Raw genomic sequence first — 26,177 nt, forward strand, 5'->3', positions numbered from 1 at the left:
TTGTTTCCTTCAACTGTTTGTTTGTTTGTTTGTTTGTTTGTTTGTTTGTTTGTTTTCCATAAGGTATTTATTCATGTCCTCCAATTGTTTCTGTTTTCCTGGCTTTCTTTGAGAGACTTTTTTTCTTTTTCTTTTCTTTCTTTCTTTTTTTTTTTTCTTTTTTCTTTTTGGTTTTTTGAGACAGGGTTTCTCTGTGTAGTTTTGGTGCCTGTCCTGGATCTTGCTCTGTAGATCAGGCTGGCCTCAAACTCACAGATATCAGCCTGGCTCTGCCTCCCGAGTGCTGGGATTAAAGGCGTGCGCCACCACCGCCCAGCTCTTTGAGGGATTTATGTTTCCTCTTTAAGGACTTCTATCATCTTCATAAAGTTGGTTTTAAGGTCTTTATCTTGTGCTTCAGCTGTGTTGGAATATTCAGGGCCTGGTGTGGTAGGCTAACTGGGTTCTGGTGGAGACTTTGCCCTGTTTGTTACTGGTTGTATTCTTACACTGGAGTCTAGGCATCTGGATTTGGGGTGATTGTAAGTCTTGGTGCTGATTTCTGGGTTTGTTTTTATTGTGCGGGTGTTTTGTCCCTTGGTTTCTGTTTTCTCTCTGGATTTTCAGAGTATGTTGGCTGTGTGTTGCCTATTTTAATAGCCTGCTTATTTGTGTGTTTGTGGGGAATTCTTGTTGGTGTTGGAGGCTGGCGGAAGGGGATGCCAGGGTTGAAAATTGGGTCTCGGGGAACAGAAAGTGGAGAAGGTCCATGTGCAGCCTACCTGGTCTTCTGGCAGATGTGGCCTGTGGTTGATCTGGGGGTCTCTGCCTGAGTTGGGGGCTGGGACATAGCAGTGAGTCCGGGGGAAAATGTTTTGTGGTGGGTGGGATAGGATGGTCTGAGGAATCCACAGGAGGTATGGACAGGGTTCAGTTTTTCATTGACACATGAATAAGATTTACTAATATTGATTTTGAAAGGCTTAATCAGCATTTTACATGCTAAGACTCATGATATGAACAATGTCACACTGTTTTACAAGTGAAACTCTCTGAGGAGTTGGCAAGGATGCTCTTAAACGGTGCTTCACCAGTCACCCAGGCTGGTCCTGAACTTGGCTCTTGCATAGTGGAGATTATAGGCCTGTTCCACCAAGCTTGATGGCCAAGTGCTGCCTTGAGCTCTGCAGACCTCCTTTAAAATATGTTCACAACCTATCCGGACTTTCATTAGCTGCAAAACTTGGTGTACACGACTGCATCTTAGACCTCAGCTTCCCTCCATCCCTTGTTTTAATTTGTTGTTTCTGGTATTGCTTACTCTCTGTTCCCACCAGTGCATGCTGTGTGACTACAAAATGGTTTGGTGTTGCTGTGTATCTTGTAGTCATCTTAACCCAGAGTTTCCACTTAGCAGTCTCTTTCATTCTCTGGTGGGGAAAAGACTTCAGCAGATCCTGAAGTACAAACAAAAGAACATACCCACCTACCAGGTCTCAAAATAGCTCGTGATAGCTGTGCAGTGGTGCCACAGGCCTTTAATCTTAGCACTAGGGAGGCAGAGGCAGGTGGATCTCGGTGAGTTCAAGGCCATCCTGGTATACAGAGTGAGTTCCAGGATAGCCAGAACTGTTACACAGAGAAACGGGGTCTTGAAAAAACAGTCGTCGTTCCCCCCACACTCCCCCCAAAAAACATAGCTCATGAGATAGAAACATTTTTCATTAGTCACAGTGACATCCACTCAAATTCACTCATATCTGATTTTTGTTGGAAAACACTGTAATCAACCCCACAGCCACTGTGTTTCATGTTTGTGTTGATAATAGATACTGTTGATGTTTATTGCAATCTTAGTGTACACTTAACATGCATTTTGTAAATTATCCAACTTACTACATCTAGGGTACAAAATTGGGATACTCTGGTTTTATGGAACAGGAAACTACAGCTTAGAGTAACTTAAGTTCTCATAGCTAACTTGTAGAACTAGGATGTGTAGCTAGAGTTTTCCTGCCTTGCCCACAGTCAGGACAAATCTTTGTCACCCTCCAGTCCCACAGCCGCTCAGACCCAACCAAGTAAACACAGAGACTTATATTGCATACAAACTGTATGGCTGTGGCAGGCTTCTTGCTAACTGTTCTTATAGCTTAAATTAATCCATTTCCATAAATCTATACCTTGCTACGTGGCTGGTGGCTTACCGGCGTCTTCACATGCTGCTGGTCATGGCGGCAGCTGGCAGTGTCTCTGCCTCAGCCTTCTGCTTCCCAGTATTCTCCTCTCTCCTTGTCCCACCTACTTCCTGCCTGGCCACTGGCCAATCAGTGTTTTATTTATTGATTTGACATACAGACCATCCCACAACAAGGATGTAAGCCAAGGTCTAATTCCAAAGCCTGTGTCCAGAAGTCTGCATTTTTTGGTGTGTATTGTATATTTAGAGTGGTTTTGCCTTCAGGTGACAAATGTACTAACAGTAGAAACTTTCCTTCAAAACCTTGAAGACAGTGATTCTAACATAGTATTAGATAACAAGCACCCTGGTTTACATGATGATTGGAAAAGGTTGTCTTCTAAATGTTCTTTTTTTTTTAAAGATTTACTTATTACGTATTATTATTATTATAATAGTATACAATATTCATTATGTATACAGTGTTCTGCCTGCATGTATACCAGCAGGACAGAAGAGGGCATCAGATCTCATTATAGATAGTTATAAGCTACCATGTGGTTGCCGGGAATTGAACTCAGGACCTCTGGAAGAGCAGCCAGTGCTCTTAACCTCTGAGCTATCTCTTCAGCCCCTCTTCTAATTATTCTTAAGGGACAAAATTATACCTTACAAATAAGAATTTGTAGAATACTGTCTTTAAGGGCATATCTGAGCAAGAAAGAATTTATTGTCAGTCAGGCCCTATCTAATTGATTCAACGTATATGTGTTCTCTTCCCTGAACTCACAAGTTATCTTTATATTCAGTACCTAGTCACGGTACCAAGGCATGAAAGCCCTGAGTGGCCATTATGTGAAGTGAAAGTGAAACTTGGGTTTGCAGTAGAAACACTTAGATGTTAGAGATGCCAGAACAATGGCGTATTTGCCATGGAAAGCTGAGGGAGTAGAACCAGCCATAGAGAGAAATGACTGTTGGCAGGCTTAGGGAAATGGCTCTGTTAGTAAACACCTGCTGCCTGAGAGTGAGGATTTGAGCTGAGATGGCAGCACTCATATACAAAGCTGGACACATGGTTATATGAATTTCTAACTGTGGCCTTTGGCGGGGCAGAGGGATGGAGGAGTACGGGAGATGGGGGGTGGCAGGAGGAGCCCTGGCACATGCTGACCAACCATCTAGCATCAGGCTCAGTGAGAAACCCTGTCTTAAAAGATACCCAACATTGACCTTTGGCCTTCACACTCACACATGAACATGGACTACATGCATACACACATATAAACAAAAAATTGAAATTTTCAGCTAATTTTTTTAAAAATTAAGAGGAAAAGTTCAAGTAGGAGCCTCAGAGGTAATAGGAGGAACTTATAGACTGAGGAGGAGTAGGACAACATAGAGAATGAATGAAGTATCCGAGGAAAAGGACAGCTGGTAAAGATCACGGGATTAGGGTCATTGTCAAAAAGAAGGATTTGCTTTCAGCTGAAAGAGTGTGGCTCTATTTCATATTATGAAAGAAAATTTATTGTAAATATAGATGATTTCACAGGTAGAGGATAGAAGATTGAAGGGAGTCAGGATTGGAGTTAGTTGTCTCCTCTCAACTTGAAAGTCTATTCCATCAAGTCTTGTTTGACCCATATTAATATTAAATCCATATTAATACTGAATCCATCCTTGAGATGTTTATTTTGTATTGTGTGTAGTACAATACATAGAGAGGCTGATCCCTCCTTTTTAATAATAGCCAGAAGTCAAAACTAGAAGGGTAATCATTCTGAGTCTGGAGTACCTGTGAGTCATCTTAGAGATGATTTCCATACTCTGTGTATATATATGTATATGTACAGATCTATGCCTGTGTCTGTGTGTATGCATCTGTGTATATGTCTTCATATGCATGCGTGTGGCCTTAGGAATTGTATTCATGGCTTTTCACACGATAGACAAGCATTCTACTGAGCTTATATCCCCAGCTGTCCAACATTTTGTTTCCTTTTCCCCATTCCTTTGTAAATATCCAATCTGTGGAATTTTAGTCAATATATAGATTTATTCCAGGAAGAGAAGAGAAAGCAGTCCTGTGTATGTTGGTGGCAATCTACTGGTGGGAGTTGTTCAAGCAAATGTGTACGGTGTTTCTCTACAGTTAATTAGGAGTGGATATACTGTGAACGCCAGACTTTGGCTTTATTTAGTAACTAGTTCCTCGGGACCCTCTGTGCTAGAGACCTTGTCCACGTAATGCTTCTGCTGAATTTAAACTCATGCTTTAGCTTGTCCTTGTTTTCTTCCCTGTTACGCAGTCTAGTCATATATATCACAAAGAAGGTTTAAAAATTGTCTAATTATTTTAATGATTGACCTTCTGCAGTCATCTGAGAACCATTTCCACATTCCAGACCTAATGTCTTTGTAATACAATGTTAATACCTCAGAATCTTCAAAGAAAATTGCTTGATCAAGTAGTAGGGCTGTAATTCAGTGTGGTGGAGTGCTTGCTAGCATGCTAGAAGCTCTGTGTCCTCCCTAGCACCACATAAAACCAGCCATGGTGGCTTAACACTTAGATTCCCAGCAAGAGACTTGTGAGCTCAGGGTATCTTCTTTGTCTACATAGCAAGTTTGGAGCTGGATACAAGACCTTGTCTTTAAAAAGGAAGAAGAGACAAGACTGAAAGTCTGGCCCATATTTTGCACTTCATGGATGCTTGATGATGAATGGATGGATGCAGTTTCTTTTTTGTGTAAGTTTCTCATTAAAAATTATAATTTCGACAGGTGTGGTGGTACACACCTTTAATCACAGCACTTGAGAGGCAGAGGCAGGCAGATATCTCTGAGTCCAAGATGTGCCTGGTCTACGTAATAAGTATCAGGACTATGTAGAGAGACCCTGTTTTTTTTTTTTTTTTTTATTTAATGATTCTTTTATTCTCCTTTCTTAGGCATTTTAACATTAACATTTTTGGTTTTTCGAGACAGGGTTTCTCTGTGTAGCTTTGCGCCTTTCCTGGAACTCACTCTGTAGCCCAGGCTGGCCTCGAACTCACAGAGAGTACAACCCTTTCACAGACACCCATACATGAAAAATATGATAAAACATTGCCTGGTATTTAAATAAACAATGAACTACATAGATGATAGACATCCCATTCTATACATTGCAGCAGAAAAATATCTATCTCTGAGTGAAAGCACAATGGAAAATGACAAGAGCCACAGAAGGAATATAAGGACCACAGGTTGATTGTGACTAAAAGATTTGCCACACATACTTTAATATCTACCTCAAATATTGCAAATTAGAAACCGCGATGCAGTGTTCTCCATCAGTCTTGAGTGAACATGCTTTGTAATTTGCTTCCTTCAAGGCTATGATGATAAAGAAGGGAAGAATGCTCTTTTTAGAACATCTGTAGCCATTCACATTAGTTTTCTGTCATTACAAATACCTGAGGTGCTCAGCTTAACAAACAGGTTTATTTGGGCTCCCAGCATGGTAGTTTCAGTTTATTTGGCCACATCGCTTTTTGGCCTATAATGAGATAGGAAATCATGGCAGAAACGTGGCAAAACCAAGCTCCTTTACCTCGTGACCATGAGGCAAAAGAGAGGAAGAGGCAGGCCATTACTCTTTCTGTTATGGACACACCTTCGTTGATTTTATGATCTCCTCCTAGACCCCACCTCGGAACCATGCTACTGCCTCTTAGTGCCTTCCTGCAAACTACACCACTAACACTGGAGCCCTATCTGATACTTGGCATCCACATAGAATACTCTTGCATCTTTATTTATTCTTTTGTGACATCTGGATACTCACCAAGGCTGCAGAGTTTCTAAAAAAAATAAAGCATAGTCACTTTCTTTTGCCTTGGTTATAGTTCTGATGATTGATTATATAACAAGTTTGGATAATTGCTGGCTTGGCCAAGGTTCACATCACTTATTTAAAGGAATTTGTGATTTGTTAAGCCCTGGTGTATCCTATTACCCAGTTCTCTAGCCCAAAGCTTTAGATGCTGATTTAATCTGGAAATGGTAATTAGACTCCCAGTAAATAGCCCGTGTTCAAGAGGCTGTCTGGTAATGAGAGGATATCATTAGAATGGAGACCCGTTTGTTTGAGCAGAGTTCAGGCAGCACTGATATGAAGCAGTGGTCAAAGTCAGGTTTACTGATGATCTTAATTTTTAGTAAGAAGAATCCTAAAGCAAGTTACTTATCTAATGGGTAGGAATAAAAACACCTTTCATGCACTACTGCACGGCTAATCAGGCTAGCTCTGGGGGCGGGGCTAGTTGCTGTTGTTGTTTTGTGTTGTACTGATATCTGCCTCACATCCAAGTGTGCTGGAAACTATTTGTGTTTTAGTTGAACTGTGTTCATCTTTCTGTGTAGTATTTTTTGTTCAGGTGAACCTTTGGATAGTTATTTCTTTCTTTAACCCCCTCCAGTTTCCATTCTTACCTGTTAGGTGTCTCAGTTAAATGTGAACAAATTAACCACACTCTGTACAGTTTTCTGCTTCTTCCCTAGAGTTTGTGCTCATTAATTTGCAAAGAAACCAAATATTGAGACTGGCAGAAGAGGTTGCAGACACTGTTTGCACACCATCCTTATAGCTTTCCCTTTAGCGTGTTCTGTTTGTTTGAACCTTTCTTTTTAAGTTTTCTGTCCTGTGTTTTGCCTACTTGTATGTCTGTGAACCACATGTGTACCTGGGTGCCCATAGAGGCCAGAATCCCCGGTAGCTGGAGTTCTGGACAGTTGTGAGAGCCACCATGTTGGTTCTGGGACCGTAGCCCATGTCCTGTGGAAGAGCAGCCAGAGCTGAGCCATCTCTCCAGCCCCTCGTTTGCTCTTCTAAGCATGTACCACTTTGATCTCTTTGGGGTCACAAAATGAGTAAGAAAGACAGTTATGAGTGGTTAATACAAGAGGACATACAATGCTGAGTCATACCGTCTCACTAGACAGTGCATTTCTGTGCTAGTCTTTTGTCTGGTAGAGGAAGTGTGGACAGTGACATTTCATGCACTGCATTCCAATCCTCTCTCCGCTGTTTACAAGCTGCAATACATTTAATTTGGTGAGTTAGTTATTGCTGACACTGTAAAATTGCAATAATAATACTTTCACAGGTTTTAAAGATTATAAATAATATTTAGGATACTTGATACAAAATAGCTGTTATTTATTATTCTCATTATTGAGAAATACTATTTTCATTTAATAAAGTTAGATTCTCACATATATAAACGTTTCCTATTCCTGCTATAACAAGTTACACAAAATAGCTCCTTAGACAATACATGTGTTTTGATACTGTAATTCTGGAAGTTGAAAGTCGGGTGTTCAGGGTGCCACTGAACTAAATGCAATATATCTGCAAGCCTGCGCTACTTCCTCTAGGTTATAGAACAGTCTATTTTGGGTTTTTTGTTTGTTTGTTTTTGTTTCTTTGCTGTTATCTTGAGCGTCGTCGTCCTCCCCGGGGGGGGCGCCCCCCCCCCGCATTTGCTTGGCTGGCATTGTTCTTACATCTCTCCCACTCAGAGGCCCTTTCTAATTATAGAAATCTGTCCAGATAAACTGAGCTAATCCTTCTGTCAGATCAGATGATGACCAACCTTAGTTCCACCTATAACTGTGACTCCCTTGTCTTAGACCATAGCACAGTCAGAACTCAGAGACTAGTAAGGCCTTTAGACGGCCAGGCTTATCAGCAAGGAGAAAGGAATGCCATGAGGTGTTGGTTAGGCCGGGCTCAGACAATTAGGTTGTGAGGAGAGCAGTTCTGTGGGCCAGTCACTTAGCTGCTGGGCTTATTCCTCAGACCTGCTCTAAAGCTCATTAAGACTCTTAGGACTATATCTAGATACCCTTTGATTCAACACTGACAAAGCAGAAACAACACTGAAAACAGAGAAACCACAAAGATGTCCTTTAGTAGGTGAACAGACACGCAACCTGTGATACACACAAACTGTTCACTGTCATTATACATTATAAGTAAGGAAGTTATAATGCCAAGAAAATACACAGAAGACCCTCATGAGCAGGCCATACTGTATAATTCCAAATATATGGCATTCTGGAAAAGATAAAAGTAAAAGAATGAAACGGTTAGAGGAAGGAAAGGGTGAGAAGCCAGAGAAAAAGTGTTTTTCAGGACACTGTTACAGTTTGAATGTGAAATACCCCTAGCCCCAAGCTCAGATGTACCCAGGCATTTGAGCCAATCAGTGAGAGATGATTGGGTTGTGATTTTAATCTATGGGCGGGATTGTAGTCTGATGATATGGGAAGAAAGGGATAGGGAGTGGAGCCTGGTTGGAAGAAGGAGATCACCTGAGGTTGTGTTGTTCCTAGCCCATTCCTATAGGTCTCTCTGCTTCCTGGTTGTAGGCTCCAGTCAGGTGCCCTTAGCACCAGGATATTCTGCCTCGCCATTGACTGAAATGAACTTTTCAAAACTAGGCAACTAAACAAATAATTCCTTCTTGAAATGATTTCTCTTAGGTGTTTTGCACAGGGCCAGAAAGTATGACTAATAGAAACAATGAAGCTAATGCTGTGTAGTAGAGTGCACTGTGAACCCTGATGTAAGCCATGGGCCTGGGGGACAGTCAATATAGCCTCAGATAGAATCAGCAGACTAATTGGGCAGGATAGGTGATGAAGATTGCTGTGTGTATAGGGCAGAGGAGATATGAGCATTCTGTATTTAATGATTAAACTGTGGAGTTGAAACTACCCTAAAAAGCACTTTTTTTTTTAATGTAAGGGGTGGGTGTGAGTTAAAGATGTCTCTCTGAGCCTGTCCTCATCTCCACTACCAGTTTCCCAGTCTTCTCGTTCAGCTTTATCTCTTCAGTGTAGTTGATTAAGCCAGCTTTTCCCTGCCCTTTGGGTTTCTTAGTGCCACAAAGCAGATAGATGACTGCAGAGTTGATTCTAATGAAAAGAATCCTATCTTTCTGTAATTGCTATCTCATAACTGAGAACTGCATTCCTGAGGAAGAACTTGCTATCATTTTAATGTATAGTCTACTTCTTCTGGAATGCAAGTATACTCCACCCACGGAGGACCACTACGCCGTGAGTGATTGGCTATAAAAACAGCCGAGGAAAGTCATTTTTCATTGTTATCCTTCAGATGGGCCTTCAAAACAGGGCTTTAAGGCTGGTCTTTTAAGAAGAGCTGAGGACAGTTTCTTATAGAAGGCAGAGTCATTTGTTTAGGAGCTAACAATTACTAGGATTATTTAAAAATAAATGAGTGGAAGGTCAGAACAGAAAGGATTGGGGAAGGAAGAGAGGAAAGAAAGGGAAGAAAGAATGACACCATGTTTTCTGTGTCACAGTTTTGAGGCACCTAGTGGAGTGCTTTACAGGATTTTCTACTTGGACAGAGTAAGAAAAACAGTGTTTTTCTTTGGGGTTTTTTAAATCAGAGACAATGTACAACAATTATTTGCTTCCTAAGAACTATAATCACATAGGTGTGTCACAGTCTTATGTTTGCTTGGTTTCTGAAGCCAAGTCAAAGGTTTTACCACCCTGAAATCGGCACAGCATGGGCTCAAGAAGATCTTTCTGGGCACCAGCTTTTTGGTTTCTGTAGAGTGAGACACAGTATTACTTACTCTTACCCAGCACTGGACTACAAAGGATGCTGGAGCAATGTGAGATTCTGCTCAAGGGAGGAGCAGTTTAAGTCAGTCTTGGTCCCTGAATGATGCCATGGTGTTAATGGTTAGTAGTTGACATCATAATCTTTCATCCATATACTTTGATGTTTATGTTAGTGAGTAGAGATGCTAGAGAGGAACTCATATCTTTCAAATAATTCTTTCCTCCTGTTACTGCCATCTTTTCATTCAGCTAATTTTAGAAGAATTAAAAGAACCATTTTTCTTATACAGAATCCCAAATGAAGATCAAGCGAGCTTCATAGGAAGATTTACTACATCCTGGGGAGGTAACTACAGTATGAGGAACAAATATGGCCCAAAGCCTGTTTTTGTAAAGCCCAAAAGCTAGAAACACATTTACATTTTTAAGTAAGTGGAGAAAAGTCAACAGATGATTGTGTGACACATTGTCATGGTTAGGGTTCCTATTGCTGCAATAAAACACCATGACCAAAAAGCAAGTTGGGGAGGAAAGGGTTTCTTTGACTTACACTTAACACATTGCTATTCATTACCAAAGGAAGTCAGGACAGGAACTCAAGCAGGGCTGGATCCTGGAGGCAGGAGCTGATGTAGAGGCCATGGAGGGTGCTGCTTATTGACTTGCTCCACATGGCTTACTCCACATGGCTTGCTCAGCCTGCTTTCTTAAAGAACCTAGGACCACTGGCCTGGGGATGGCACCACCCACAATGGGCTGGGCCCTTCCCCATTGATCACTGAGAAAATGCCTTATAGCTCGATCTCATGGAGGCATTTCCTCAACTGAGGCTCCTTCCTCTCTGATGACTCTAGTTTGTATCAAGGTGACACACAAAACTAACCAGTACACATGTTAAAAAATATGTGAAGTTCAAATTTCAGTGTCATCAAGTTTCTTGGGAACACATCACACTTGGTCTTTGCATCCTTAGCCTTCAGCAGTGACACTCGCAGGGGCAGGTTTAAGGGCCTACAGGAGATGCTGGTTTCTTCCCTAAGCCAGATCTGCCCCGTGTAAAAGTCACAGAATCATTTTGCCATCCACTAATCTAATGCTTTTCACCATTCTCTACCCTCACCTACACACTGGATCTTCCTTCTTCCCTCCCTTGGGCTTCACATATGCACACACATGGACACAGCTCATTCTTTTTACATTGTTTACAATTAGAGTGAAATCCTTTGTGAGTCTGCAGTAAGTGCTCAGGGGAGTCGCTTTCTGCCTCCCTCTCTGTGGCTTTCCTTCCCTCTATCTTTATGGAGAATTTCTAAGGTGGCTTTTTCCCCAGTATGTTTTTGTTTTCAAGGTGGGAGTTAGATCCGGATACAGTCTTTCACTTCCATGGAAAGTTCTGTGTTAGTATGTGGTCTCATTTTTAACCTACTTGCACATGCCCCAGTTATCTGAGATCGCTTTCACATGGGCTGAGGTTAAGCTTTATTTCTTTTGGCTTATCCCTCCCTCAGCAGACACTTCCTCTTTGCCTTGAAAGGACAAAACGATGTTCAGCTGTCTGGGCCTGGGCCCAGTATTTGATTTATACATTATTTAATTTCCTCCTGAAAATTGGAAGCAGGACTCTCAGGAATGGAAGTGAGTAGTTTTCGTTTGTTTAAGAACACTTTTAGATTTAATATAATCAGTAGTAGATGTCATCATGATTGAGGGCGACTTAAGGTGAAACAAATACAAGTTAATACAAAGGAAAAGTACACGACAGTAGAGAAGAGCTGAGGTTTCTGAATCACTGCTGCTGGGTTGTCTGTGCCACACATGGGGTGTGCTCACTGGGTGCCCTCTGGCCTGGGTTAAGTTGCAGTTCCAGAGCATTTCCTCAGAACCACTACTAACTGCCTGTACCTCCACAACTGCACATGCCAGTGTGTATGTGAATACTAAGATGATTGGAAATTTTTATATTAGTGATTCATACTAGAAATAACATTTTGTGCTTCATAGGGTTTGGGGGTAGTATAGTCCTCTTGACATGTTCCTCTGAGGTTACAGCCTACCTCCTCTTCAATACCTAAGCTCGTAAGGATCTGGTGCACCTGCTTCCTGCCCCTCCTTGCTGGGACTATTTGCTCACACCTCCCTCCCCATACTGCTGATCTGATCTCACTGTAGCTCTGTCCTCCTGGTAATCAGCCCTAACTAGCCTTAGTTTCCCTGTTGTTCTCACCCTATCTGCCAGATAACCCTTCTGAAAACCTTCAGGCTTCCTGTTCCTTTGTTGCCTCTTTTCATACAGACCTCATTCCCTAGTGTGGAGATGAGCGTAAATGTTCCCAAGGGCATTTCTTGGACCTCTTTTCCCCCGGGTGTGCTCAGACTTTTGACATTGTGTCACAGAGCTGTCATCTACAAAGGTCCCACTTGAGAGCTGCTCAGTCACTTTGCAACAAAAGAACGATGGAGGCTGGGGAGATGAGTCAGTCAGTAAAGTACTTGCTGTGCAAATATGAGGAGCTCAGTTCAGTTCCTGGACCCATATAAAACTAGGTACAGTGGTGGTCCATGTCCTAACCAGCACTGGGGAGGCAGCGACAAGTGGAGAAGATTGGCCAGCCAGGCTAGCTAATTGGTGAGCTCCAGGTTCATTGAAAGATCCTATCTCAAAAGATAAGATGGAGAACCATTGAGGAAGACAGCCATTGAAGAAGACACATGCATTATGCACATACTTATACAAGCATGCATACACCACACACACAAAATGGAAATATTTTAAAGCTTACAAGTTTGTATTGAACCCCATTCATAGCAGTCTTTGGCTGTATGTGACCCATCACCCACAGATTGAACACACCCGGGTGGCAGCTCATCTTTTCTGAGTGCCAGCGCCTTAGAAGCTTAGAGGGCTGCAGGCAAGCATAGTTGGGAAACTACTTGAGTCCTAACAGGATGCTTCTGACTCCCTTGAAAGTGGTCTATGCTCTACTACTTCTGTGTCTTCCCACAGACCAGCTTCCCAGGGAGTGAACACTACCTGCACATCATCATGGTCCTTTAAAACTCAGGCCCTAAAGAGCTCCTTGAATGTTGTTCAGCTCCCAGCACATGCTCTCTACTCTTCTACCTCAAGGTGGTCTAATGGACTAGATAGAGAACAGTTACTATAGTTGGACATATGTGCATCTAAATCTTAGCTTTTGTGTGATTTGGGGCCATCTGTTTAAATACATTAAAATCTGGTTTGTTGATTTTCATTTATTAGTTTTGTTTATATCTGGAGGAGATGTTTTCTGCATGATGGATTGTTTGGCAGCTTAAATGAAGGCCCAGAGCCCTTGAAGCTCCTCAGCCCTATACACTGAATGGTGGTGCTATTAGTGGTCCTAACTTTCATCATTACTGTTCTCCCTTGCCAGTGTTCCATGTTTCTCATGTCAGCTCATCCTTGCACATTCTAAAAAAGCATTGGTGGCTTATTTTCCTATCTGCATTCCACAAATGTTGAGGTTTTCCTTCTAATCCATTTCCCTGTGTGTAACACAGTGACTTTTCCCAAATTTTTTCATAAGTGAGTTCAGGTGAGTAGAGTAACTTTTCTTCTCCCCTAAGGGAAATGCTGGCAATACAGTGTTCGTAGAATTCAGAGATGCAAAGTTTACAATTGTATCTTCAAAAGTCATTTTTCTCTTACGTTAATACACTGAAGCTTAAAACAAATCAGCTTTTTAATTTACTGTTCTGCAGTTATTGAGACTAAAGGGCTTGTATATTTATATCTGGTCTGAATAATTTTGTTTTTCTTTGGAGACAGACTTATTGTGTAGCTCCAGCTGTCCTGGAACTGCTCTATAAATCAGGCCATCCTCAAACTCAGAGATCCACCTGCCTCTGCATCCCTAGTGTTTGGATTAAAGTATGTACCACCATGCCCAACTAGTAATTCTTTCTTTAATAATAACTACTTCGGTACCTGTTTGATGGATCAGCTGGTAAAGGCACCTGCTGCCAAGCCTGAGAATCTAAATTTAATTCCTGGGACCCACGTGGTTAAAGGAGAAAAGTAGTTCCAGCAAGTCGTCCTCCACTATTGTGAGCCTGTTCCCCATTCTAATACACACCACACACACACACACACACACACACACACACGCGCGCGCGCGCGCGCGCGCTCTCAAATACGTAGAATTTTTAAAAGAACTACTCTGTAGTTGATTTATAAATGCTATCAGAAGTAAAATATTTGAGAAGATATATCCAAGCATTAAGCTACTTTTTAGTTGTTGTTTTTTTCTACTTTATAAGGTCAGCCAACAGCAAAGTTTTGCACTTAAAATACCAGCAGTTTTTCCATCTACATATTTTTTCTTAAATAAATATTCCTTTTTCTCTTTAGCATATTTCTGAAACACAACTTTTCTGCTTTTGAGAAGTAACACATGGCCAGCTAGCTTATCATCCTAAAAACTATGTCTGTAGATTAGGCTCTGCTGTTAGTTTGAAGGCTCATAGAGTGAAGGCGTGGCTCTGTTCCTCACAGTCTGAATCTCTGTCTTACAACAAAGCCATGCTTGGATTTAGCTTACAGACCAGACAGAAGTTCAGAGCCTTAGCAAACACACATATTCACATGGAGTACCTTCTTAAAAGGACCTGCTGAAGGACCATCCTGATCAGTGCTCAGAAAGGCCACTCAGCAAAGTTGTGGGCCAGGATGTGGGCCCTACTCAGGACTCACACTGAATCCACACTGGAACACTTTGAGAAGTTATGTATACTTTCTGTGGAGTATAAAATGGTGTCAAAGTTGAGATCTTTAACATTCATTTAGTCTAATCCTAGTTAATCGCTAAGAATTTTTATTTGGTTTCTATGTTTAATGCAACCCAATTTTGTAGAACTCTTGCCAACCACAAGCATCAAATAATTAGTCACAGGCAGCTCTTCTTATTTATTATTATTATTAACCTAAATTTGCACAGTGTTGTACAGTTCAATGGTGCTGAAGGCTGTGGGTAGTTTTTTTAGTTTTTGCCAAATCTCTCTTTTTAAACTACTTTTATTTTACTTTTGTGTGTCTGGGTGTTTTCCCTGTCTGTCTGTCTGTGCACCACATGCCTACTTATGTTGTTCATATCTGTGGTACGTAAGTATGTAATCATCTGGGAATTAGAAGATACACCTGCGCATTACCATGTACATGATAAGTTGATGTGGTAGGATCACAGTGATTCTAATAACCTCTAAATAAGACCATTCTGAGCTTCCGATTGTTGCTTTCTAAGCCCATGGTTGCTGCTCCAGAACTTCTGAGCTAAGACTGAGCTGACCTGAGACAAGCCTCATTATTAGCACGGCTCCTGCAGCAGAGCATCTGCAGGCATGGTGAGCCCCAGAAGACTGACTAAACTCTAGTAGCCATGCTAGGAGAAAGGCCAAGTCAGTGCCACATTACATGAAACTCCTTGGAGAAATGTAGAGACAAGCTGTGCCTAGAGCAAGCAAAGGCATGAAGCCTTGGAAAGCTGGTAACAGTAAGAGGAAAATGAAAGAGCAGAGGCAAGTGGTGAGAATATGATTTTTGAAATTTACCTTTTCCAAAATTTTAAATTTTTAGTGGTTAAAAAAAAAAGATGCAGGTTGGGAAGGCCTCTGTGACAACCACCACCACTACCACCACCACCACTACCAAAATAACAGCCTAGACAGGAAGCCAATGAAGAGTAGCTCTCCACAGTTGATAGCTTCTGGTGGAGGTGTGGGAGGAAAAGGACTCAGTTCTGTTGAAGGGGGAGGCCACTAAGAATTTGACCCTGCTCCAGCAAGTATACAGGCAGCACAAAGTGAACTTCATTTTTTTTTTTTTTTGGATTTTCGAGACAGGGTTTCTCTGCGTAGCTTTGCGCCTTTCCTGGAGCTCACTTGGTAGCCCAGGCTGGCCTCGAACTCACAGAGATCCGCCTGGCTCTGCCTCCCGAGTGCTGGGATTAAAGGCGTGCGCCACCACCACCCGGCTCATTTTTTTTTTTTTTAATTTTAATTTTTTATATCTTTTGAGAGAGTCACAAGGAGGGCAGACATGGAAAGACTGTGACGGGATTGTGATAGGGTACACAATGTGAAACTCCAAGAGAATCAGTAAAAATGTTATGGGGAGGGGTGCAGGTTGCAGGGTGATGATGACATAAACCTTAAATCCCAGCACTCAGGAGGCGGATCTCCATGAATTATTGGCCAGCCTGGTCTACAGAGCTAGTTCCAGGCCAGCCAGTGTTACACAGAGAAACCCTGTCTTAGGGAAGGGGAACGTTGTATAGTCATATTCATGTTCAGTAAAAGGAAACATTTAACTAGGTTTGGCTCTTTGTCCTGTCTTACTGTCTTAGCACTTTGTCATATCAGTAAGTCTTAAGATAAAAGGGAAAGAAAGGACTGGAAACAGCTCACATACCTTTTTATTAAAGGTATTATTAAACAACTGGGTTTAATAAACTATGCAACTGTGAAGGGAATGAGAAACAGTTCTACATATTATGTGAAGTGGGCTCTTAGATACATTTGTTCTCTAAGGCGGAGGAAAAGGTAGATAGTATACTACCATTTACCTTAGGCTTCAGGACTAGGAAAGCTTCCCTTTAGAGACCATGGCCAAAAACTAGGCATGGTGCCATACACTTGTAATGCCAGCACTTGGGCAGTGGAGGTGGAATCTATACAATGTAAGAAAAGAAGTAACTCCCAAAAGTCCTCTACATGTTTGTACAAAACACACATAAATAAATGTGAAAAAAAATGAAGGCATGAGAAAATGCATAGGCCATGAATCAGTCCCTTTAACACAGTGATAAGAGAAAGATGTGAGCTGTGATAACTGAATTCAGTAGATGGGAGCTATACTCATTCAATGCAGTACCTGTAAGTATTTTAATCCCAACTCAAACATTTGTTGCTAATTGGCAAGATTTTAGCACCCACGGATTATTGATAATATTAAGGACTTTTTACAGTTTTTAACGTGGAAAAGTATTGTTTTAATTATTTTAAAGGTGTGTACTAAAGTATTTAGTAATTAGATAGTCTGATTCTGGATTTTTTTTTTAATCAGATGTGTTCCTAGGGATTAGGAGAATGAAAATCAGTCGTATGTCAATGTAAAAGCAAATGAACTCGTGCTATGTTCTCTTTCTTTCTCTCTCTTTCTCCTCCTCCCAGCCCCAGTGGGTGTGGATGTGTGTAAGTTTTCCATAGTTAAATCTAGGTTTCCATAGAGTGTATGATTATTCTCTCCCTAAATGGTCATTGGTAACTTAAATCTCCTCCATCTCCCCTTTCACCTCTTCTTGAGAGAAAGTGGGTAATGTAGATGGAGTTTTTCTGTGTCCTGGCAGTTGTTCCCAAATAACTACAAGAGACTTAATATTAAGTATAACTGCTCAGCCAATAGCTTAGACTTGTCTCTAGCCCGCTCTTACAACTTAAATTAACCTATTTTCTATTAATCTATGTGCTGCCCCAAGGCTTGTTTACCTCATCTATGAACTTTTCATGTTGCTTCTTCGGTGTTTGGTTCCCAATGCCCCAGACTCCGCCCTCCTTCCCAGCATTCTTTCTGCCTCGAAAATCCTGCCTAGCTATGGGCCAATCAGCTTTTATTAACAATGGGAGCAACACATTTTCACAATGTACAGAAGGATTATTCCACAGCAGGGTCAGCTTCTAGAATGGATATAGCTGTTGTGAAAGACATTTGCTATCATTTTCCATGTAGTCAGAGGTCTTTATCTTGGGATGCTGTCCACTTCATCCTTCTTTTTTAATCCCTGTCAACATGCATTTCCGATTAAATGTATAATCTTAATTAACTTTAGAGACGGTCTCCATATAAAATTTTCATAAACTTCCAAACTGAAGAGCCTCACATTAGAACTTTGGAATTCTGTGTAGTATATGTTTCCTTTCTATGTAGACATCTCTGGTTGCCTAAAAGAGGTTAAGAACTACTACACTGTTTTATAATAACCACATACATAGGAAGGAAATGTCAGGGCACCACACAAAGTACACAGAGCAGAAGACGAGGGTCGCTCGTGATGATGGCATGCATCTACAGACCTGTCCCCATGAAGACAAACAACTTGAAAGAATGCCTGATGGCATTCTGGGCTCTGTTTCCAGTTGGCCCTCTGAAGCCTACCTCCCCCATACTTAGTTTCTAATACACCCAGTCTGTCCTAAAAATTCCTTCTTTAATTTAGGTTACATTTCTGTCCCTGGCTGTTGAGTCCTAGTAAACCACAGATATAACAGCCAATTGCATATATTTGGAGAAATAAAAGAAATTGAAGCAGAAACTAGAGTAGCTGCCTTAGGGGCACGTGCAGGTGCAGTGTGAGGTCACTCCTGAGTACCTTTTTAGTACAACTTTCCTGTTTGTATTTGCGGTGCACCTCTTCTTCTCCGTGTCCTCTAGTGTCTCTCCCTGGTGCCTAGATTCACCTCCCCTCCTTCTCTCTGTGCCTGGAAGTCCTGCCTAACCTCTTCCTGCCTAGCTGTTGGCCATTTAGCTCTTTATTAAACCAATCAGAAGGAGCCTTGGCAAAGACACATCTTCAGTGTACAAAAAGATTATTCCACAACATTGAATAGCAATAGAAAAGGACACCTGGTATCAGCCTCAGCCTCCATGGGCACATGCATCTGCACACACCCACATGAACACATAATACATCATTCACTCATATACATAAAGAAGTTCCAATACAGATTTTAAGCACAAGGGTTAAGAGAAAGCGAGGCACTCTGAAAGAAAATAAGGCACACCCCAGAGCATGGATATTGGTTTCTCTAAGATGAGTCTCACTTCAGTGTCTTTATAATAGTCATATATAGGATTTGGGGTGATTTTTGGTTGGTTTTGAAGTTGATATCTTCAAAGGGTTGTTGAGGAATTAAATGAGATCATAAAGTGGTCCCTGTGGTGTACCTGACAGGATTACAGGTGACAAAGCAAAAGTCTAGGTCATGAGGAAGGAAACATCAGGGCTCTTCACTGTAAGCCAGGTTCACAGTCTTGCTGGAGATTCCCAAGAGTGTCTAGGAGAGGAGTAAAGCCATACTGGAAGGTCATGCAGACTTAGGCCTTAAGTATGTTTCACTAATATCTTAAGTGAAATGGCTAGTATATGAAAGCAGTATTTTTTCTCAGTGTCAGCAACCTTCACAGCAAATGTTAAATTCTCTTTTCTCAGCTGGAGAGAGGCTCCAAGCAGACTCAAGGGTGATGGGCTCCTTTTCCTTCATGTCCCCATAATTCTCCCTGACTTTCTTGTGTGACTCAGTGAGACTTAAGGAGGTTTGAAATGTGGTTATTATAAAACAGTGTAGTAGTTCTTAACCTCTTTTAGGTCATGACATCTTTTTATTCTGTGATGAGAGCTTTGAACACACTGGAGTCTGGACAAGTAGCAATGTTTATTGCTAGTGGGTGTTTTCACAGGCTTCAGCTATATGCTAAGGCCCATCTAGATATCCATGGACCCTAGAAGACTTTAGTATATGGTCAACAGTAGTACACAAAGCTGGTGAGATGCCACTTGAAATATTGATAAGTGTATTTTAGAAAGGTAATTGTTTTTATTATTTGAACTTTTTGTTTTTCGAGACAGGGTTTCTCTGTGTAGCTTTGGAGCCTGTCCTGGAACTCACTCTGTAGACCAGGCTGACCTCGAACTCAGAGATCCGGCCTGCCTCTGCCTCCCGAGTGCTGGGATTAAAGGCGTGTGCCACCACCGCATGGCTATTATTTGAATTTTAAACAGCATGGTGTCAGCTTCTATACAAATGTCTTGTAAAACATTATAAGCATTACCAGTCAGAGGAAAAACAAAGTCCAAAAGCAAAGCTGTATGGAATATATCCTGGATATTTGAGGATATCTTATCTGATGAAAACTGTGTACCTTCATGTAATTTAAATGTATTTCTATCCTGGGAGAGCATCCTTTCTTTCAGAAAACTACACTATCAATAGAGTGATACATATGAAGTAAGTATGAGGTAGTGGTATTGCCTTCTCCTGCTGACGGGTGCTGGTGCTATACTTTATTTACTTGTTCCGGGACCTATCTATAGCTCCCTCTTAGCTGACTCTATATGAGTTATCCAGCTTCTCTCCTCCTCCTGCTTAACAAAAATAGCCATAAATACCATACCATGCTAAAAAAGGATTTCAGGGTAGGGCAGCATGTCCCTCTAACTAAAACACTTGGGATGCTGAAAAAAAATCATGAAGTTGAGGCCAGCCTGGGCTGCATAGCAAAACTGTCTTGATTGAATGTAATGAGTGATGTCCAGTCAGTAGCTGATCATCAGGCCAGCCCACAGGCAAGAGAATGACTGGCAATAAAGATGGGAGCATGTGGTGCACATTAAAACTACCTCAACAGCAGCCCCTGCCATGCATACTTCCAGAATAGTGGCACAGAGGACCAGGCACCCCAAATATATAAGGGAGACCTGGAGCTACATAAAGAGACCCTGTCTCAAAAACTATGGTGCCTATTTCAGGGCTCTCAGCCAGCAAGGTCTCATAAATGACACAGCATCATAGGGTGGTTGTTGTGCCCAGGATGATGGTGCTTTTTTACTCTAGGTAATGAGTTATCTTGGGAACAACTAAAAAGGCAAAAATTAGCTCATGTGTGTCTTCAGAGAAAATGAACTTCAGCAGGAGGTCTAACATGCTAACCTAGTGTGTCTGGGAAGTAGAACAGGGCTGAATCTGCAAGGACTTCACAGAACAGTAGGGAATAGCCATTTAGCACAGATAACTAAACCTTGACAGTTGTGATAGTTGGGACAGTGCAAGCAACAGGCAGTTAGTTAGCCTCTGAAACCAGAGGTATGTGTGGGCCATGAAACACCTGCCACTGAAACACTAGTCCTACACTGAAGGACGACTAGAGGAGCGGCCCTGTGCACATCTGTGCCTTGCCATGAGCTTGGGGTTTTACTGCTGTGTTCCCTGGAGCCGGCTACCTTGTAAGCAGTCAGATTCCTTGAGTGACCAGAGAATTGGGCTCCTGCCAACTGGTCCATTTTAGCACTGCACTGGAGTGGTTCCTGACCTGTTCATTTCTGTGATGGTTTTCTTTGCAAAACCAAAAATATCCCCTTTTTATCTTATGATGGTTCCATTGAAGATAGTAATAGTTAAAATTCCATAGGAACAAATAATATTCCAGATCTTTCCAGCCCAGAACTTCTACAGGATAGTTGATCTGTGTGTAAATTTCTTTTGTGTTTTCTTTTGTCTTGAGATGGGCGGTCTTCACTGTAGCCCAGGCTGGCCTCAGACTAAGTCTTTCTGCCTCAGCCTTTCCCAAGTGCCCAGATCATGTGTAAATTTGAAAAAAAAAAAAAAAAAAAAAAAACTATTGTAGGCATTTCTTTGTGCAAAATTATTTAACCACATCCCAAAGACCTCAGAGTAACTTAGCAAAATTAAGCCACCAATTGTTTTCCCCATCTCTATCATCAAGTGTGAATGTGTGTTTACAGAAATTTTTGTTTTATTTTGAGCGGAGTGCTATGCATGGCATTCTAGAGTATATGAATTTAAGCCCAGATGGAGTAACTGTGGTGAAGATTGTTTTGCAAGGGAATTCAGCCTACAAACATAGTTAGGTAATAAAAGCTCTAGACTTCAGTTCTTGCCTCACCACTTAGAAGTTTTTCAGTGAAGAAACATTTTAAGGATAAGTGCTGTGAGCGACCCCTAATTAATTAATTCCATTCTGCAACACAGTGTAGCTCTCTGAGCTGCTGCTGGTGGTGCCGGTTTGCCTCTGTTAGGGTCCTACTTCATCTGTCCCTACTCAGCCTGCTGCGCTGCCCCAGACCCACCTTTCAAGCTGTCTTTCAGCTGCGGTTCAGCAGCTCAATGGCCCTCCCTCCCATCCACAGGAGCATAATCTCCCAGGTAACCTCCTTGAAGCACCTCCAGAGCATGCTGTTCACAAACAGCAAGACACCGCTCTCACTCGGTTCCTAATCCCTCCAACACACAGGGGAAGGAGGTCACAGGGCTGTGAAAGGGAAAAGAAAAAAGAAGGGGGGTGGGCGGGCCAGGACAGCACAATGTCCACGCTGGTGCTGCCCCACAATCGGCGCCAGCTGCAGCCCAATTAAGCTCAACAGGTCACAGGTGTTCCAAACAGAAGACTCTTTTAACAAAACTCCTTTCTGAGAATACCTAAGAATTTTTAAAGCACTGAGGCCCGTTTCTTTTGGTGGATTTTTTAAAAAGCTATTTACTACACTTGAAATACAAAGAAGCTGAGATTAGGCCTCACTGGATGGTGTGATTTCTTCCTGCCAAACAGCAGGAGTAGCACAGACAGCTTCTGTGCCCTTGTGGGTTCAGTGTGCAGCTGCAAGGAAAGGAGAGGTCTGTCGTCAGTGCAGTCTGAAGCCTGAGTGGGTAGCTCACCAGCTCCAGCAAGGAGCAACAGTATGTCTGTGCCTTTGCGCCCTGAAATAACCATCTCTTGGGTGCACAGGAAGTTGAACTACAATGTTTTAAGGCATCCTGGAGAGTACTGTTAAGCAGGGTATGAATTCAGCTATCAAGAAATACTTTTTCGAAGGAGGAGGGTGGTGGTTGAGATGTAGCTCAATTGGTACGGTGCTTGCCCTACATGAAGGAAGCTAGGGTTTGACCTCCAGCACTGCTGGACATGATGGGGTTTGCCTGTGATCCCAGCACAAGGGAGGTGGAGGCCAGAGAATCAGCATCATCCTAAGATACCTGCAGGTTCAAAGCCAGCTAGGATACATAAGATCCTGGTGGGTGGAGGATCGTTTGGATGGCCTGAAGATGTGTATCTTGGTAGTAGAGCACATGAAACACAGGTACTCCATTCCACCACCAAAATATAAGTTCGTTAATTTGTTTTTTTAAAGGAACTGGAGAGGTGGCTGAGTGGTTAAGAGCGCTTGCTGCCGTGTTTGGTTCCCAGCACCCACAAAGATCCAGAACTCCAGTTACAAGGGATTCAACTCCTTCTTCTGATCTCTCAGGCACGAAGCACACACTTGGTGCATATACATACTTGCAGGCAAAACACTCTTAAGCATAAAATAAACCTTTAAAAAAAAGTAGCCGGGCATGGTGACGCATGCCTTTAATTAATCCTAGCACTGGAGAGGAAGAGGCAGGTGGATCTGTGTGAGCTCAGTCCAGCCTGGTCTACAGAGTGAGTTCCAGGCCAACCAGGGTGCTATTACACAGAGAAACCCTGTCTTGAGGGGGGAAAAAATTGGGGGTGGGGGTGGGGTGCATCTAAAGTCACCTAGTCCTCTTCTGGCCCATTTAAACCTGGCTCTGTTATCTCTACACCTACCTATTCTCTGTCCAGTCTAAGGTCTGCAGGGTGGCTCACCTATTGATTGTGTCATTTTGAGGATAGCATTGCTCTCTGAGCTAGTTTACCAGAAAAGTTAGCTAAAACTTAATGCTTACAGTCAGGAAGCAGTTCCTGCTCTCCCCCCACGCACCACACACACACACACTTCCAGCCACTTGTTTGCATGCTTCCCAGTTGTCACTGTCACTGTGCTGGTCTGGTAGCAAAAAGCAGATTCACCCAGCCATGCCTGGAAATGGAAGCAACTACTTGTTACTGTTTCTGATGCTAAATGCACCAGTTCCAGTGTGAAGTTGAAACAAACTGGGGGGGGGAGGGGGTTCTAGCACACAGAAGATAAAGTCCAGGAAACTGCCAAGCATGGTCAAGTTCTCCTTCCTATTGACTACTTCTTACTGGACAGCAATGGCCTTGGCTTGTTCTTTAGCATGGTTTTTAAAAGCATTGCTGTCTGCTCAGAAGCCCTGTTGATTCTGTTTTTTGCTGCTGTCCTGCTTCTATTTTGCTATGCTGAGACACCTGTTCAAACCCTGCTTCTCTGGTGGATTGAGGGAAGAACCATAGGCTATGTGTAAGAGGTTTCCTGTTGTTTTCCACGGTGCAAGTCCAACTTTGTTCTTCATGGTGTTCAGAATTGCACACAATTGCCTCTTCTGCCCTTTGGCATAGAGGTGAAATAACTCGATTTCCCCGTTCAGTTGTCAGCAGCCTTCTTATCCTGGGACGCTGCTTCCTCATGCTGCTGCCAAGCACACACAGAAAATGCAGCTCATACTCACTCTCTGAGCCTCTGTCTACACTGCTCACTACTTTCCTCACTTAAAAAGACTCACTATTGGGTGAACCTGGTGATTTGTAGATGTTTTTAGTAACAGACACTTCCTTTTAGGTGTCCATCTCAGATTCGTTCTTTTACATGGTGTTCCTGTTGGTCTTGTGTTTTTGTTAGGAAACTGGTCAGCAGATATATTTTAACTGCTGAATGAATGAAAAGAAAATTTGAGATGTATAGACACCAAATAAAGTATATGATAGCCACTGAAGTAAAAATATCTTAGTCTGGATCTGACAGTAAGATCTTGGCACAATCCAATAGTTTTTGTCTCATTTTCTTATTCCCACCAACATGTTTTCAGCCTCACAGCAAGGCACATATGAAAGTTTAGGTTTTGATTATTTAGTCAAAACTGAATATTATACACTTATGTTTATAGCCTATTGGCAAAAGAGGCTTTCCCCCACACCCCCACCACCCCGTTCTGACAGCTTGCTGATAACTCCTTTAGAATATGTAGCCTGCACTGTCGGGGCAGGGGTGGAGGGGGTGCTAAAGAAATTCAGGCTGGCTTTGAAAATCATCTTTGCTAAAGAAGTTAAACTCAAGTGACCAAGGATTTTGTTTCTGAGCAGGTTAATCTAATATTCCCAACTGTCTGTGAGTCAAATTGACCCATTTATCTACACATCTTCTCAGTAGAGTTCTCCTGTGGCCTCATGGGAAAGGGGGAAAAGTGAAATGAATCCCTGTTGCTGAAACAATCCTAGACTTGTCTGCTTTGGGGCATGACGGGTGGTGCATGTGTGCTTTGTAGAAACGGTCAGGTGATCAGTCCAGACCTCAAACACAAGCTCATCTCATGGGGCTTTCTTTTTATAGACTTAATTACGTAATCTACCAGACCAAAAAAAAAAAAAAAAAAAAAACAAACTTTAAGTTGAGTAACTCCCACAGGGATATGCTCATGATGCAGAATCACACCACGTGTCAGAAGCTACACCCAGTATAAAGTCTCACCAACATGGCTGCCTGAGTATGACCTGAACAAGGACAACACCTATAGACATGCTAACATGGAAGGCCCACAAGGAGCTAAATAATGCTGAGAGCACACCAGTTGGTCATCCAGTTCCAAATGGTCAGCCCTGAAAACCTACGTACAAATAAGACTATACAGACTGAGCAAGTTGTACATACATATTTAGAGCCACACCCACACCCCCAACACACACACACACACACACACACACACACACACACACACACACACACACACACAATAATAACAAAGAAAGAATAGAATCTGTGAACTTGAAAGAGGGTGGTGGAATACATGGGAGGTTTCAGAGAGAGGAAAGGGAGGGGGAAAGATGTAATTACCTCAAAAATAAAAGACTTTTTTAAATGTCACACCACAGATAAATATGTTGAAAATAGTTTGTCAACAAAGGAGTGCTGACTGCTTTCTCCCTCCTTTTCCTTGTTCAATTTCAGATCATAGCTCTCTGCAAGGAGGCTGCTCTTCTGGCCCTGGAAGAAGACATTAAAGCTGACCGCATTATGAAGAGGCATTTCACTCAAGCCTTGAGCATTGTGACACCTAGAATCCCAGAGTCACTGATGCGTTTTTATGAAGATTACCAAGAGAAGAGTGGGCTACACACAGCCTAAGAAATACATACTTACATGCATATATTTTGTAGAGAAAAGTTTTGTTTGCAAATTTTGTCTTGAGAGTGTTTACAGTTTCTTAATCGGTAAATGTTTGAAATATCCTCCCTGGAGTTGAAGAGCCTCACCTAAATGTTTTTGAATCATTCAAGTACAATAAACATATCTCTGGGCATGAGTTCAAACAAGTTTTACATTTTGATTTTCAACAACATGCATTCATCCTTTGTATTATTTCTTTACTGCAGAATTCACCAGGTCTTTGCTTATATATAGGATTTTATGATGCCTAGGTTAGCCTCCAACTTCGTATAGCTGGAGGTGAACTTCATCTTCTGAATCTGTTGCCTCTACTTCCCAAATGCTGGCATCACAGCTATATTTTGCAGTACTGTTTATGTAGTGCTGGACCTTGAACCCAGGGCCCAGCACATGCTAGGCAAGTGCCCTACCAGCCAAGCCATGTTTCCCTCCCAAATCTGCACTCTGAAATGCCAGCC

The 26,177-nt window shown here is 42.1% G+C and overlaps 1 protein-coding gene across 3 annotated transcripts in view; it reads left to right on the top strand.

The window, feature by feature from the left end:
- Positions 1-25,862, top strand: part of Spata5 (spermatogenesis associated 5) — a 183,177-nt gene extending 157,315 nt beyond the window's left edge. For all 3 annotated transcript variants that reach the window (XM_028889824.2, XM_028889823.2, XM_028889822.2), the window contains one exon: positions 25,501-25,862. Coding sequence is in view for 2 of the 3 variants with exons in the window: in XM_028889823.2 (XP_028745656.1) it covers positions 25,501-25,677 (177 nt within the window). In the remaining variant the exon portion in view is untranslated. The remainder of the gene's footprint in view (positions 1-25,500) is intronic.
- Positions 25,863-26,177: the final 315 nt, after the last annotated feature.

The sequence above is a fragment of the Peromyscus leucopus genome, chromosome 6 (genome assembly GCF_004664715.2).
Source record: "Peromyscus leucopus breed LL Stock chromosome 6, UCI_PerLeu_2.1, whole genome shotgun sequence".
Classification (NCBI taxonomy): domain Eukaryota; kingdom Metazoa; phylum Chordata; class Mammalia; order Rodentia; family Cricetidae; genus Peromyscus; species Peromyscus leucopus.